At 41.6% G+C, this 17234-nt stretch overlaps 1 protein-coding gene and 1 long non-coding RNA gene across 6 annotated transcripts in view; one reads left to right on the forward strand and one right to left on the reverse strand.

The window, feature by feature from the left end:
- The window catches only part of ANKRD28 (ankyrin repeat domain 28), a 196565-nt gene extending 193531 nt beyond the window's left edge, over window positions 1–3034 (reverse strand). For 2 of the 3 annotated variants that reach the window (XM_039480233.2, XM_039480234.2), the window contains exon 1: window positions 2591–3034. In XM_039480233.2, the coding sequence (XP_039336167.2) occupies window positions 2591–2617 (27 nt within the window). In that variant the 5' untranslated portion in view covers window positions 2618–3034. The remainder of the gene's footprint in view (window positions 1–2590) is intronic. The other variant, XM_074405664.1, reaches the window with a different exon arrangement.
- Window positions 3035–3299: 265 nt separating this feature from the next.
- The window catches only part of LOC141585616 (uncharacterized), a 238187-nt gene continuing 224252 nt past the window's right edge, over window positions 3300–17234 (forward strand). For 2 of the 3 annotated variants that reach the window (XR_012519187.1, XR_012519188.1), the window contains exon 1: window positions 3300–3378. This is a non-coding gene — a long non-coding RNA (uncharacterized LOC141585616). The remainder of the gene's footprint in view (window positions 3379–17234) is intronic. The other variant, XR_012519189.1, reaches the window with a different exon arrangement.

Raw genomic sequence — 17234 nt, forward strand, 5'->3', positions numbered from 1 at the left:
TCATTTTTACTATCATTCCCAATAGCTAATAAAACATCAACATAAGGCTGGGTGCTGCGGCTCTCACTTGTAATCCCAGCACTTTAAGAGGCCGGGGCCGATGGGATCATGAGGTCAGGAGATAGAGACCATCCTGGCCAACATGGTGAAACCCCGGGTCTACTAAAGATACAAAAATTAGTTGGGCGTGGTGGCACATGCCTGTATTCCCAGCTACTCAGGAGGCTGAAGCATGAGAATCACTTGAACCCAGGAGGCAGATGTTGCAGTGAGCCAGGGTTGTGCCACTGCACTCCAGCCTGGCAACAGAGCAAAGACTCTGTCTTAAAAAAAAAAAAAAAAAAAAAAAAAAAAAAAAAAAAAAAATTAACATAGTAAGATGACCCCTAAAAACAACTATTCCCTTTAAGCAAAACCAAACTTCTCAAAGTCTTCCAAAAGAGAGACCAGATGAGCCAATTACTTAGTAGTTTAGAGGTAAACCTCACTGTTCTTTCTCCCTGAATCATTAAGTTTACAGGGTACTATTTATTTATTTAGAGATGGAGTCTCACTCTGTCGCCCAGGCTGGAGTACAGTGGCGTGATCTCAGCACACTGCAACCTCCGCCTACCGGGTTCAATAGATTCTCCTGCCTCAGCCTCCCGAAGAGCTGAGATTACAGGTCCGTGCCACCACACCTGACTAATTTTTGTATTTTGAGTAGAGATGGGGTTTCATCATGTTGGCCAGGCTGGTCTCGAACTCCCGACCTCAAGTGATCTGCCCGCCTCTGCCTCCCAAAGTGCTGGGATTAAAGGCATGAGCCACCGCGCCCAGCTACAAGTGAACATTACCACTGAATATTAATGGATATTATGTAAGACTGGAGTGGCATCACAATTTTCTCCCAATCGCAATTCCAAAATACACAATACAAAGGTGCAATTGGTATTATGTTCAACTGAAAAACACAATCCTGTTTCTGTTTAAACCTGATGGTGAATCAAATATGAGGTTCTCCTAAAAGTTCACCAAATTTCGAATGCACATAGTAATCTAAATCACTAAAACAACTTTTTCAAAAATACAGGACTAAAAACAAAAGAAAACATCAGTCATTACTTCAACCATTAACAGTGGAAGCACAAAGTGCCATCTGACTAGTAAAGGTTACTGGAAAACCCAGATCTCAAGTTTCACACTGTTAAGAGTATAAGATGCACGGACTGTACTGGAATTAGCAGAAATGGTTCCTGCTATAACTGTGCTTTGCTATTCTCTAACACTGCTGTCCAGTAGCACTATCTGAAATGAGATAAAGGTTCTATGCCTGTTCTATTCAATACAATAGCCAATAGATACATGTGGCTACTGAGCACTTAAAATGTAGCTAGCAAAACTAAGACACTTAGTTTTTTAATTAAATTGCTACACGTGGCCAGTGGCTCCCTTACACGACAAGACAGTGCTATAATTTGAAATGCAAGGTAGAAACTGTATTGACTGAACTGTAGAGTTTTTCAGTTTCATGCCCCGACACTGTTAACAACAGGCATGACCATTCTGATACCAAATGATACACAAGGTCAGCGATCAGCCTAAACATAAAATAAAATTCACTTAAGAAATGAGAATTCTTGATTTTACCTAGATTCAAATTTTAAGGTACAATACTTACTAATATGAAAAATACGTCTCAGTTTCTTCCCCATTGTTTTTGCAAACGGGGTGCTCACTTTCAAAATAGTTTCCCAAAGCATGCAAGTTAGTTTCCCTTCAAATCTGTTCAACATCTTCCGTTCAGGAAAACAAATGGCAAAAATTAAGTTCTCAACACTAGTCAGTGTCCCGTGACAAAGTAATGTGTAAATTTCACACATTAATTTTCCTTTTCCTTAAAACAGGATAAAAATGTTTGGCAGCGTCCGGATCTTTCGAAAGCCTTATTACCCATCTTTCCAAGTTTTTAGGTGTACCAATCATTCAGATACAGTTGTGATTTCGTTTCTAGATACAAAGTATTTTTGCAGTTCCAGTGAGTCACAAGCCTTTTTGGCTCAGGTATTCCTTGACCAGCTCTTCCTAAGTCAAGAAAAGTAACAAGATGGTGCACAAAATGTCAAAAGAAAACAAGTCTGGAAACTGGCACGGAGTAAAACTAGTCGCTAAACAGAATCAACTGCCTTTAACCCGGAGAGAGTGCCTCAACCAAGCAAGCAGAGCAAGGTCGTGACCCTGGGTCACGGCCGCTAGCACCGCTCCCGCCCGGCAGCGGGAAGCCACCTGTTAGGCCCGAGCCTCACCTGGCAAGAAAGAGGAAGAGCTAGCCCGGCAGCTCTCCCGACGCGAGGGCGGTGAGCTTGGAACCCGCCTCTCTCGCTGCGGCAGCTAGACCCCCGGCGGCACGTGGGCTTCACCGGGACCCGGCCGCTCTGACAGGCGGGTCGCCCGCGGACCCCGGCCCGCCGCCGTGCGCCGGTCCCTGGGGCGGGACCCCCGTTTCTCTCGCCTCCCGCCGAGGGGGCGCCCAGGCGGCCCACACCGCCGGTCCGTCCTGCTTCCCTTCCTCCCCAGACGGCGCGATCCCGCCCTGCCGCCCCTCACCTACCTGGTCGCGGAGTTTGAGGAACGCCATGGCGGTCGCTTCCGCGCCCACTCCAGCCTCCGCCGCCTCCGCTGCCGCCGCCCGGCCCACCGCTCCGCCCCAGTAGCCTCGGCCGCTGCCCTGGACCGGCGGGTCGGCGGCCAGCTGCGCTGAGGAGACCGCGGGCAGGGGGCGGCGCCGCCTCCCCTGCCGCCCGCCCGCCGCCGCCGCCGCCGCCGCCGCCGCCGCCGAGAGGTGAGAAGCCCGGCCGGTCCCGCCTCCTCCTCTGAGGACTCCCCGCCCTCTTCCTTCCTTTCTTTCTCCTTCCCTCTGCTGCCTCCCGGAGCAGCCCTACCCGCCGCCGCCGCCGCCGCCGCCTCCTCACGCCCCCTTCCCGAAATACCCTGGCAGCCCCCGCGGCCGCGCCGTTCCAGCCCGCGGCAGCGGCGGCATCCAAACTCCACAATATTACCACCACCGCCTGCCGCGATTGGCGGCCGCGCGGGGGAGAGGCCAGAGTAAGCCGAGCGCCCATTGGCCACGCCGCCGCGCTCGCTGGTGCCCCCCGCCTCCCGCGGAGGGAGGGGCGGGCGGAGGAAGCCGCGAGGGTGGGCGCGGAGCCGCGGCGCGGGCGGGCGGGGGAGTCGGGAGGGGCGCGGGCCGGGGGAGGGCGGCCAGGTGTCCCGGCTCCCGGGCGCGCGCCTCGGGCGTGGTGGGCGGAGCCCGGGGAGGAGGAGGGTGGGGAACGGCCCGGGACTCGCACGTGGAGGTAGAGGGCGGACGCCTCCCTCAGCCAGGGCAAGACTGAGGAGGTGGGTGAGGGACCGGAAGGGATAGGAGGGGTGGGCACCTGGGGGCTGCGGCGAGTGGCGACCGGTGAGCCGGACTTGCACGTGGAAAAAGCGTGAGAATGCGGCCCTGGGTTTGGGGAGGGTGAGGGAGCCAAGGAGTGGGATGAGAGGTGGTCACGGAATGGAGGGCGCCGCTGTCCTTCCGGGGGGCTGCAGGCCGAGACCGAGTGAGGGGCGGGGGTGATGCTGGCACTCTGGACGGAAGGGCGTCGTCTTCGCAGCCGAACAGGTTGTGGACACCCAATCCTTTTTCTGCCCGCAGTCCCAATCCGAAGCTAAGCTGTGTGGTTTTTCCCTTGAAAGCTCCCCAGCCAGGCTTGCTCCCTCCACCCCTTCTTTGGTATCTGAAGGGTTTTGCCTCCCACTCGAGAGAAACCAATTTTCTTTAAAAAAAAAAAAAAAAAGAAAGAAAGAAAGAAAGAAAAAGAAAAAAAAAAGAGCAGGATTTCCAATAAATAGCATCCTTGGATGGAGGAGAAGAGGAATGACTCCCTCACCCTGCCATACACACCCCCACGCCACCCCGCAGCTCTGAAACGGCTTTTCTTTCTTAGGCAGCCGCACGCTGTTGCCATTCCAGGCTCGTGTGGGAGAAGATTGTTGTGCGCCTGGGTCTGTCTGCCTGGGCGGCTCCAGCCCCTGGTTTATGAAAGGTGCAGATGGTTAAAACACAGACGTGTGACGTCAGGCTCGGTTTTTAAAAGTCCCCTCTTCCCCTACATCAATTGTGTCTCTTGGGATGGACTTTATTTAGAGAATCGATTCCAGCCTAATGGCAGTCTAGAGGAATGGAGATCTTCGTCAGGACTATCAGGTTATTATAATGCTGCACTTATAACAAAAAAACTTAGCTGTAGCTGCGCAAAAAAATGAAAATAGAGTGCAAGATGGAAAACACCTGATTAACTGATAGTACGACCCTTCCAGTATTCTTTGACATAGCCATGTCATGGTTCCACTGAAACGATTTCTCAGCTAAAATTGCACCCCTCATCGTGATATTTTCTACTTAAAATGGAGGAATTCTCATAACTGATCTAACCATCATAATGAGGCTAAAAAGGAAATTAAACTGCTCTTGCTTTGCATTCTCTTCAGTAGCTCCTTTCCCCTTTATTTCAACTCCAGCAGATAAAATAGGGATGCTATATATATGAACCCCTCCTTATCAGTTCAGTGAGGGTGAATGAGTTAATGTTGTGAAAGCATTTGAGTTCTCCAAAACAAAGGTGTTGTGATAATATTACTAGAGTACTTTGTGATTATAAATTAGCTTTGTAAAAGATTACCTATGTGCCATATCCAATTCAGTCCAGTTCTATCTTAGTCTAAGAGTGTTAGGATTTACCCGCATTTTTAAGTAAGCCTGTTAAGCAGTATGGATGTTGAGCCAGGAATTAATACATTCTTCCTCTTTCCCCCAAATAACCTCTCCTTTATGTTAAAAGTTCTAGAATTTAAAAACATGGTGAGAACCTGATTAGGAACATGGCAAAGATTAATTTTTGGGAGAATGTAAGTGTATTTGAGAGTATGAATTTATGGATGGAATATGCATTTTAATGGGTTTTGTGATTGAAGCTATGTAAATTTTCTAATTAACAATTATTAATGAAAGTGTTTTATGATGTACCATCTGCATTATAGTAGGCATGGAGCTCTCCTTATAGATAATGCTTCAGACCTAGCTGGGTTCTCACCCTTCTGCACCATGGACACCATTTAACCTCTCTGTGTCTCAGTTTCAACATTCCTAAAAAACTAAGCTTAACATTACCTGGCCTACTCATCTCACACAGTCAGATAAGATAATGATATGAAGGGCTGTGGAAAACTCTGAAGGACCATTACAATATATTATCATTATGATGGCAACTACAGGGTACTTCAAAAAGTTTGTGGGAAATAGAATTAAAGATTAAATTTAAAAATATCAACTTTCTCCACATAAAATCTGTCAAGTTCCAGATGATAAGCAATAATACCAGCCATTTAGTTTATCCCTAAAGAACCGAGGGTCCTGAGAATTTAACCATGTCAATACAGTCTTTTTTACATTAATAATATAATGTTAATAACAATAAAAATGTGTGCCTTTTAAAAAATTGTTAAGATTAGGAAACAAAAATAAGTCAGAAGGAGCCAGATTAGGAGTATGAGGTAGATGAGTAATGGTTTTCCATCAAAACCCTAACAAAATTGCCCTTATTTGATGAGAGGAATGAGCAGGTGCATTATGGTGGAGAAGGACTCTCTAATGAAGCTTTATTAAGCATTTTCCTGCTAAAGCTTTGACTTTCTCAAAAGCACTTTGATAATAAGCAGGTGTTATTGTTCATTGTCCCTCCAGAAAGTCAAGCAAATTGTTTTGAATATTGACTGTTGCCATGACCTTTGTTCTTGACTGATCTGCTTTTGCTTTGACTGGACCCCTTTTACCTCTTGGTTGCCATTGCTTTGATTGTGCTTTGACTTCAGGATCATACTGGTAAGGCCATGTTTCATCTGTTAGAATTCTTTGAAGGCATGTTTTAGGGTCTTGAGCCTAGTTGTTTAAAACTTCTATTGAAAGTTCTCCTCTTGCCTGAAACTGATCTGGGCCCAATGGTTTGGGCACCCATTGAGTTGAAAGTTTGCTCAGCTTTAACTTTTCAGTCAGAATTATGTAAGCTGAACCAATTGAGATGTCTGTGGTGTTGGCTATTGTTCATGCGGTTAATCATCAGTCTTCCACAATTAGGGTACAAGCAAGCTTTTTTTCTCACAAATTGATGTGGATGGTCTACCACTGTGGGCTTTATTGTCTTGTCCCTTCTTTACGAGTTATCCATTTGTAAACTGATTTTGGCGGGGGTGAGGGAGTGGGGGGGTGGCATTGTCCTCATAAACTACTCATAAAGCATCAGTGATTTCACCCTTTTTGCACCCTTTGCTTATGGAAGCTTCACCATAAATTTGATATTTGTTCTTGCGTCAATTTTAAGAGTATTCCTGTTGTTCTAATAGAGGCTCTTTTCTTCGTCGTCTTCTTCCTCTTCCTCTTCTTCCTCTTCTTCCTCTTCTTCTTCTTCTTCTTCTTCTTCAGATGGAGTCGCCCTCTGTTGCCCAGATGGGAGTGCAGTGGTGTGATCTCAGCTCACTGCAACCTCCACCTTCCAGTTCAAGCAATTCTCCTGCCTCAGCCTCCTGAGTACCTGGAATTACAGGCATGCACCACCACGCCCAGCTACTTTTTGTATTTTTTTTAGTAGAGATGAGGTTTCACCATGTTGGTCAGGCTGGTCTTGAACTCCTGACCTCATGATCCGCCCACCTCAGCCTCCCAAAGTGCTAGGATTACAGGCATGAGCCACTGTGCCCAGCCATAGGGGCTCTTTTCAAACTGAGGGCTTATCCTTCTTAGTGCTGCAAACTATGTCCTGTTCAGATACCTTACAACAAGTTAGTATAAGTTTATGTTGGTGAAAAAAAAATTGAAATCTGGCAAGACACAGTGGCTCATGGCTCTAATCCTAGCACTTTGGGAGGCTGAGAGAGGTGGATCACTTGAGCCCAGGAGTTTGAAACCACCTTGGCCAACATAGTGAAAGCCTGTTTCTTCTAAAAATACAAAAATTAGCCATGTGTGGGGACACGCGCCTGTAATACCAATAATTTGAGTGAGTGAGGCAGAAGACTCGCTTAAGCCTGTGAAGCAGAAGTTGCAGTGAGCCAAGATGCCACTGCTACACTCCAGCCTGGGCAGTGGAGCAAGACTCTGTCTCAAAAAGGAAAAAAAAAAAAAAGGAAAAATTAAAATCCATGCATATGTTTTTCATGATACGTATTTTCCATGAACTTTTGGAAGACTCCTTGTACATTTTCATAGCTGCTGAGACAGTAACAATTGTTTATTCTGTAAAAAAAAAAAAAAAAAAAAATGGAGAAAAAGTCTGTACAGCCAGGTGCAGCAGCTCATGCCTGTGATTCCAGCACTTTGGGAGGCCAAGGTGGGCAGATTACTTGAGGCCAAGAGTTTGAGAGCAACCTGGCCAGTATGGTGAATCCCTGTCTCTACCAAAAATACAAAAACGAGCCGGGCGCGGTGGCTCAAGCCTGTAATCCCAGCACTTTGGGAGGCTGAGGCGGGTGGATCACGAGGTCGAGAGATCGAGACCATCCTGGTCAACATGGTGAAACCCCGTCTCTACTAAAGATACAAAAAATTAGCTGGGCATGGTGGCACGTGCCTGTAATCCCAGCTACTCAGGAGGCTGAGGCAGGAGAATTGCCTGAACCCAGGAGGCGGGGGTTGCGGTGAGCCGAGATCGCGCCATTGCACTCCAGCCTGGGTAACAAGAGCCAAACTCCGTCTCAAAAAAAAAAAAAAAAAAAAAAAATACAAAAACGAGCTGGGTATGGTGGCACACACCTATAATCCTAGCTACTCAGGAGGCTGAGGCACAAGAGTTGCTTGAACCTGGGAGATGGAACCTGCAGTGAGCCAAGATTGTGCCACTGCACTCCAGCCTCAATGACAGAGTGAGACTCTGTCTCAAAAGAAAAGAGAGAAAACTATGCAAATGAGCAAAAATAAGGTTCATGTTCAAATTCCAATATTTTGTAAATAGGAGGCTATTCCTGCTTATAATAAAATATTTAAATATTAGGGGAATTCTTGGCACCAAAAAAAAAAAAACAAAAAAAAAAAACTGTATCATTGACGCCAGTGGGACCAGGAACTTAATTGTTGCCAATAGTAATCTCTTTTTTCTTTCTTGTTTTCTACATGTCTTTTTCTTTCTCCATTACTACATCCAGTATCTCCACTGACACATTTTAAGTACTCTGCAATGATGAAAAGAGTCAATATTCCTGCCACATCTGAAGTAATGACTAATTGGTCAGACTAGACCAGGCGTCCCCAAACTATTTACACAGGGGGCCAGTTCTCTGTCCCTCAGACTGTTGGAGGGCCGCCACATACTGTGCTCCTCTCACTGACCACCAATGAAAGAGGTGCCCCTTCCTGAAGTGAGGCAGGGGACTGGATAAATGGCCTCAGGGGGCCGCATGTGGCCCGTGGGCCATAGTTTAGGGATGCCTGGACTAGACTCACATGCTCATGCCTCAGCCAATCACTACTGCCAGGTCTTGGAGCTGATGACAGCCTCCATTCAGAATTCATGTCGAAGATGGTAGAAGGAAAGATATTATACAGGTGTGACCACCAGGGAATTTGCTGTGAGCTAGGCAGCCACACCAAATTTTATTTACTGTTCTACTATTGTTTTTACTGTTGGGTACTTGCATAGCACCTTATATGCTTGCTGCATTTAAATTTTCTATTAAGCTTTTTATGTTGGGAACTGGAGCCCAAAGAAATTGTGTGTTCCCAAAGTTACCCAACTAATCAATGGCAGGGCCTGGATGCTTAAGGACCTTGAAAGCCAGAAGAGCAGCTTATGTGGTAGGAAATAGATAAATATTAAAGGCTTTTTAGCCAGAATCCCTATCTTATGAAAATGCACATAATAGACTAACAAAGCAGCAAAAGGGTGAGGCGCAGTGGCTCACACCTATAATCCCAGCACTTTGGGAGGCCAAGGAAGGAGGACTGCTTAAAGCCAGGAGTTCAAGACCAGCCTCCTAGGAGTTCAAGAACAGCCTGAGCAGCATAGCAAGACCTCATCTCTACTAAGAATAAATGTTATCTGGGCATGGTGGCACACATCCATAATCCTAGCTGCTTGGGAGGCTGAAGTAGGAGGATCCCTTGAGCCCAGAAGTTCAAGGCTGAACAGTGAGCTATGATTATGCCACTGCACTCCAGCCAGGATGACAGTGAGACTGTGTCTCAAAAAAAAAAAAAAAGGAAAAGAAAGAAAAAAGAAAAGGCTGCAAAGGTAAGTTCAGAGACCCAGAGAATGGAAGTAGAAGGTCCAACATCTATCTAAGAGTTTCAGGAGGAGAGAAGGAAGGAGAGGTGATACCAGAGATGATGACTGAGAAATTTTCGGACTTAAAAAATGTGAGTTGTCAGATCAAAGGAGTATTCTGTCTCAAGCAGAATAAATTTTAGAAATTGAGACCTGTACATAGCAGTGAAGTTAGAGAATACCAAACATGACAAAATATGTTAAAAGTTACCACTGAGAAAAGTCAAGTTACCCTAAGAGAAATGGCTGTCATCCTGTCAGCAGATTTATCAGCAACAGTTGGTGACAGAAGATGATGAAAAATATTTTTGAAGTATTAAGAGACCAAAACTGAGATACTAGAATTTTATACCTAGCTAAACCATCTTTCAAGAGAAATGACAAACACATTTTCAAAATTTAGGGTGCACACATACTCATTGAAAGAAGTCCTAGACAATATGCTCCAACAACAAAAAGGCTGAACCCTGAAGAAAAAATAATTAACAAATATCTTGGTTAATATGAGTCAAAGTAGTTTTTAAGTGCTACTATTTTGAAATTTTAAAACCAGGTGAAATTAAAATATCTGTTAATATCTGGTAGATGATGGTAGGTGGGAGTTTTGAGCTAAAGTATTTTAGAATTATTTAAAAGCAATGAAATATGCCTTCACTTTAGACTTTAACAAGTTATATTGGTTAAAGTTCTTTGTTGTAAACAGAATCCATGAAGGAATTTTTAAAATTTATAACAAAATTTTTGAGAGAGCTGGAAAAACAATCCTGGACTAAACTTATAGAAAAAATGCCCTAAACCATTCCAGAACTAACTGGCAAGCTTTTTCCATCAAACACCAAATATCCAGAGCTCAACTTTTCTTCATTTGCTCCTGCTCCCAGGATCAGTGCCAATTCTGTGTCTGGAACTTTATCTTGTAACCAGGAGAGTAGAAGCTGTGTGCAGAGCTTGTATCCTCACATTCCTTATGTTTCCAGGGTCCATCTAGTAAGTAGAACCTATGTCACAGGCCTACATTCTAACTGCAAGAGAGGCAAGAAATTTGAGTTCTGAATTCTATTCTGAGTAGGTAGGACCTATAATCAGAAAAGTATTTCAAATATAGAAAGGCTAAAAGATTATGGCAACAATAAATATGACAAAATCCATTACTGATATACATGTTAAAACTTTAAAGGTATTCACCAAAATAAGAGAAATAGAATATGGAAGTTCCAAACCTGTAGAAGAAAAAAATGGCTTAGAGAAAACTTAGTTAATGGAATAGTAGGCAAAAAAAAGAAAAAGAGAGGCAAGTTAACAGCATGATAAATAAGAAACTCAAATGAGATCATACAAAGAAGTCCAAGGATATTGTTAATCACAAAAATATAAATGGATTCAATCTGTCTATTTAAAAAACCAGCAAATACATTCAGACTAAGTTTTTTGTATTTTTTTTTTTAACTTTGCAAGTTATATGATTAAAACATTGCAAAAATATAGGGAAGGGATTTAAAAGGAACCATACATCAAGAAAATATTAATCAAAAGATTATTCATCTAATATTAATATCAGGCATAAGAATTTTTTTTTTGAGACGGAGTTTCGCTCTTGTTACCCAGACTGGAGTACAATGACGCGATCTCGGCTCACTGCAACCTCCGCCTCCTGGGTTCAGGCAATTCTCCTGCCTCAGCCTCCTGAGTAGCTGAGATTACAGGCACATGCCACCATGCCCAGCTAATTTTTTTGTATTTTTAGTAGAGACGGGGTTTCACCATGTTGATCAGGATGGTCTCGATCTCTTGACCTCGTGATCCACCCGCCTCGGCCTCCCGAAGTGCTGGGATTATAGGCTTGAGCCACCGCGCCGGGCTAGGCATAAAAATTTAAGGCAAAAAGGATTGATAGGAATTAACAAGTAATGTGTAGTCATTGTAAAAGGAACTTTCCACCAAAAAGATAAACAGCCACTATGTATTCATGAACTTGTGTGCATCTAACCACATAAAGCAAAATTTGATGAAACTATGTAGAGTAATTGGCAAATGCCCCATTAAAAACAGACCAGGCATGGTGGCTCATGCCTGTAATCCTAGCACTTTGGGAGGTCGAGGCTGACAGATCACTTGAGGTCAGGAGTTCAAGACCAGCCTAGCCAACACGGCAAAACCCCGTCTCTACTTAAAATACAAAAATTAGGCCGGGCGCGGTGGCTCAAGCCTGTAATCCCAGCACTTTGGGAGGCCGAGGCGGATGGATCACGAGGTCAGGAGATCGAGACCAACGTGGTCAACACGGTGAAACCCCGTCTCTACTAAAAATACAAAAAATTAGCTGGGCATGGTGGCACGTGCCTGTAATCCCAGCTACTCGGGAGGCTGAGGCAGGAGAATTGCTTCAACCCAGGAGGCGGAGGTTGCGGTGAGCCTAGATCGCGCCATTGCACTCCAGCCTGGATAACAAGAGCGAAACTCCGTCTCAAAAAAAAAAAAAAAATACAAAAATTAGCTGGGTGTGTTAGTACGTGCCTGTAATCCCAGCTGGAGGCTGAGGAAGAAGAATCACTTGAACTTGGGATGCAGAGGTTGCAGTGAGTCAAGATCGTGCCACTGCACTCCAGTCTGGGCAACAGAGTGAAACTCCTTCTCAAAAACAAAAACAAAAACAAAAAAACAATAATAGAGAAGCAGACAAAAGGACTGAATGCCATAAAATCAGTAAGCATGATATTATGTGAGATCATATGCACACACATATATAATCAATAGTTCACACCACTCCCCCAAGACACTAAGTCCAGCCATTTTAGGGGTGAATTTTATCAAACATGACCTTTTCTTTGTTTTGTTTCACAAATAGTAGCTAACATCAAGTGTATTAACACCAACATTCCTGATGCAGCAAATGCTTCTCACACACCTTTTATTTCAGCCCAGCCCTCTTACATCCAAATTTTTGACAAGTACAGTTATTTTAAAAATAGGGCCATTCAGAACCATTTCATTTATTCAAAAGCTTTTCAAGAGGATCTCTACTTAACTGCTACAAGTATCTCTCTGCTGCTGACATCTTTTCTGTGGTTGAAGTAGATGAAAAACATAAATAATAGACTACATAAGAAAAATGTGTAACAATTGTATGCGTAGTATAAATAAACTCTGTTAAAAAAATAAAAATAAGCAAACACCTATAAATAGAAAAACTAAAAGACCAGAAGACAGTATACCATAATATTAAATGAAATTATGTTTGAGTGACAGAATTATGAGTCATTTTTTCATTTATCTGTATTTTGCATGTTTTCTTTAGTGAGAAATCATTAGTTTCCCAGTATGTTGGCATTTTATATAAACTTAAATTGTAATAATTTTATTGCCACATTGGAACAAAAAAAAAAGACATGATATACAATGAAAATAACTATCAGAATTGTAAAATATTCTAACTATCAATATGTACATTGGTTATAAATGAACTAGACATCCCCACTAAAAGGCAGATATTATCAGACCAAATAAAACAAGATATACACCTGAGATTCAAAGACATAAGTAGGTTGAAAGTAAAAGATGGAAAAGATACATTATGCAAACAGTAACCGTAAGAGATCTGGAGTGGCTATATTAATAACCAAATAGTGAACTAAAGAAATATTACTGGAGACATTTTGATAAAGGGTCAATACATCTAGAATGATAAATGTTATATAAGAACTGACCTCCAAAATAAATGAATGAAGCAAATTCACCAATAGTAGAGATTTAAATGTAAGAAAATGATCGCATTTATAATAGCATTAAAAAAAAATGCTTAGAAATAAATTTAACCAAGGAGGTGAAAGACTTATACACCAAAAACTATAAAACATTATGAAAGAAATCGAAGAAGACACAAATTAAAGGGAAGATATCTTGTGCATATGAATCAGAAGAGTGAGTACTGTTAAAATGTCCATACTATCCAAGGCAATATACATATTTAATGCAGTCCCTATCAAAATCCTGATGGCATTCTTCATAGAAATAGAAAAACAGTCCTAAAATTTGGAACTACAAGTGACCTTGAATAGCCATAGCAATTCTCAGAAAAAACAAAGCTGGAGACATCACACTTCCTGATTTAAAATTATATTACAAAGCTATAGTATTGAAAATAGTACGGTATTGGCATAAGGACAGACACATAGACCAGTGGAATGTAATAGTCCAAAAATAAATCCAAACATATATGATGAACAAATTTTTAACAAGTGCACCAAGAGAACATTATGAGGAAGGGATGATCTCTTCAATAAGTTGTGCTGGGGAAACTGGATTTTCACATGCAAAAAAAAAAAAAAAGGTAATTGGACCCTTATACCATGCACAAGAATCAGCTTAAAATGGATAAATGATCTAAACATAAGACCTGAAACCATAAAAGTACTAGAAGAAAACAAAAGGGAAAAACTTCTTTACATGGCCTTGACAATGATTTTTTGGGCATTGCACCAAAAGCTCAGGCTACAAAAGCAAAAATAAGTAAAAAGACTATACCAAACTAAAATGCTTCTGTACAGCAAAGGAAACAAAATGAAAGGGCAACCTACAGATTGGGAAAAAATATTTACAAACCATATCTCTGCTGAGGGGCTGATATCTAAACTTTATAAAGAACATACACAACTCAATAGCAAGAAAACATATAAGCTGATTTAAAACTGGGCAAAGGACCAGAATAGATATTTCTCCAAAGATGACATAAACATGGCTAATAGGTATATGAAAAGATGTTCAACACCACTAATTATCACGGAACTCAAAACTACTACGAATTACCACTTCACATCAGTTAGGACAGCTGTTATCAAAAAGACAAGAGATAAGTATTGGCAAGAGTGTGGAGAAAAGGGAACCCTTATACACTTTTGGTGGTAATGTAGATTGGTACAGCCATTATGGAAGACGATATAGAAGTTCCTAAACAAGGGCCAGGCGCTGGTGGCTCACACCTGTAATCCCAGCACTTTGGGAGTCCGAGGCAGGTAGATCACCTGAGTTTGGGAGTTTGAGACCACCCTGACCAACATGGAGAAATCCCATCTCTACTAAAAATACAAAATCAGCCAGGCATGGTGGCACATGCCCATAATCCCAGCTACTCAGGAGGCTGAAGCAGGAGAATTGCTTGAACCTGGGAAGTGGAGGTTTCAGTGAGCCAAGATTGCGCCATTGCACTCCAGCCTGGGCAGCAAGAGTGAAACCCTGTCCCTCCCCCAAAAAAAGTTCCTAAGCAAAAATACAAGTGCCATGCCACCCAGAAATCCCCTTTAGAGTGAAACCCTGTCCCTCCCCCAAAAAAAGTTCCTAAGCAAAAATACAAGGCCATATCACCCAGAAATCCCCTTTCTGGGTATATACTCAAAGAAAATGAAATCCCCACAAAGATATCTGCACTCCCATGTTCACTGTGGCCTTATTCACAATAGCTAAGATTTGGAAACAATCTAAGTGTCTGTCAGTGGATGAATGAATGAAGGAAATGTGTTACATATACTTACACAGTGGAATATTATTCAGCCTTAAAAAAGGAGGGATCCTGCTATTTGTCACAGCATGGATGAACCTGGAAGATATTATGCTAAGAGAAATAAACCAGACACAGAAAGAAAAACATTGTATGATCCCCTTAATACACAGAATCTTTAAAAAAAAATTCAAATATACAGAAATGCAGACTAAAATAGTGATTATTAGGAGCAAGGTGGGAAGGAGAGAAAATGGAAGAGGTAGTTCAAATGATAAAACATTGTAGGATGAATAAGGCTAGAGATCTAATGTACAAAATGAGGACTGTAGTTGATAATTGTGTATTGCATTTGAGATGTTTGCTAAATGAGTAGACTAGCTGCTCATGCTACACAAAATGGAGTGCCACACACTGTGAGATGATGGATATGTTAATTTGCTTCACCATAGAAACCATTTTACTATCCATATGTATTTCACAAAATCGTATTGTATACTTTAAATATACACAGTAAGAATTACTTTAAAAAGATTTCAGTACCCCACTTTCAATAATTGATAAAATGAGGACTTTAACACTGTCAATTAACTGATATTTATGACATACCACTGAATGACTTCAGAGTACCCATTCTTTTCAAGTGCATATGTGACATTCTCCAGAATATGCACAAGAGCCCAAAACAAGTCTCAATAAAATTTTTAAAAAGATTGTAATTGTACAAAGCATTGCTCTGACCACAATAGAATTAAGTTAGAGATCTATAAGAGAAAGAAACCAGAGAAAACATCAAATATTTGGAAATTAAACAACATACTTCTAAATAACCCATGAGTCAAAGAAATCACAAGAGAAATAAGTTTTACTGAATGAAAACAAAAACATCAAAATCTATTGGGTATGTCTTACGTAGCACTCAAAAAGAAATATAACTTAGATATCTATATCAGAAAAGAATAAAAGACAAAAAATGTAAGCTTCCACCTTTAGAAAACAAAGAGCAAACTAAGCCCAAGACAAGCAGAAGGAATAAAATAATAAATATTAGAGCAAAAAAAAAAGATAAAAAATTTTAATCCCTAAAGGTTTGTTCTTTCAAAAGATCAAGAAAATTGACAAACCCTTAGCTACTCTGACCAATGAAACAAGAGAAACACTAATTACCAAAATCAAGAATGAAAGAGGAATAAAGTAGCAAAAAAAAAAAAAAACAAACAAACAAACAAAAAAAACACAAAAAAACAAGAAAAAAACTCCACTTGATTTTCTCAATAGAGTAGGAAGAACCAGCAAAGGAGATTGAAATAAGAGAAACCAGAAGCCAAGAGAGAATCCATTTCAATAAAGAGAGAGTGGTCAGCTGGTTTAGTGCTGCTAATTCCTATAAAAGAAAATGAGAACTGACTATTGGATTAGACCATGTGAAGTTTGTTGACAACCTTAGAAAGGATTTTGGGAAAATAGCATAAATAAAATCTGAATGGAATGACTTGCAACAAAATTCACTGTAAGAAGTGAAGGAAGTGGAAAAAAATGAATACAGACAACTCTTCCAAGGGGTTTTGTTCAAATTAAGGACAGCAGAGATATGGAGTAGTAGGGGGAGAGAAGAAGCCTAAGTGAAGATGTTTTTGGCTTTTAAAATGGGAGAGGTTATATGTATAGACTGAGGAGTAATTGAAAGTTAAAAGGGGAGAAAAGTTGGTGATGCAAGAGAGTAGATGATACCTGCAGGCCGAAAGTCCTTGAGAAGGCAGGAGGGAATGAGATGTAGTTGAGAAGTAAAGCATGTCAGGAATTCTAAAGGGTCCGAGATTTTACTGTATTGTATTGTATTGTATTGTATTGTATTGTATTGTATTGTATTGTATTGTATTGTATTGTATTGTATTGTATTGTATTGTATTGTATTGTATTGTTATTGTATTGTTATTGTATTGTTATTGTATTGTATCGTTTTGTATTTTGTATTGTAATCTAACAAGTTAGCCTGCCACTATTTCATGGATGCTCAGCAAACAGGAAACTCCTGGGTCAAAGACAAAGTCTTTGATTTCTCACAGCACCAGTTCCCTGCACCCCAATTCCCCAGAACAATGTGAAGAGGGCCAGGTCACACCTGCATATGCAGTGAGTTGCATTACAAGTGAGGAACTCTGAACTTAGGGAACCTGAATCTTTTATATTGGACAATAAAGATGTGTACCCTTTGCACCAGAGACATTGTTTTTATTACATTGAACAGTAAACATTCTTGCTATTTGTTCCAGAGGGAGACACTATCTCTATCTCTCAAGGCTATTAAATATTCAAACATCCTTGATTACATAGTCTAGAACAAGGAAATGTGAGAGACTCATAGAGAATTGTCTCTCAATAGAGTTTAACCTTTAGTAAGAGTTTGG

The sequence above is a fragment of the Saimiri boliviensis genome, chromosome 9 (assembly GCF_048565385.1).
Source record: "Saimiri boliviensis isolate mSaiBol1 chromosome 9, mSaiBol1.pri, whole genome shotgun sequence".
Lineage (NCBI taxonomy): Eukaryota > Metazoa > Chordata > Mammalia > Primates > Cebidae > Saimiri > Saimiri boliviensis.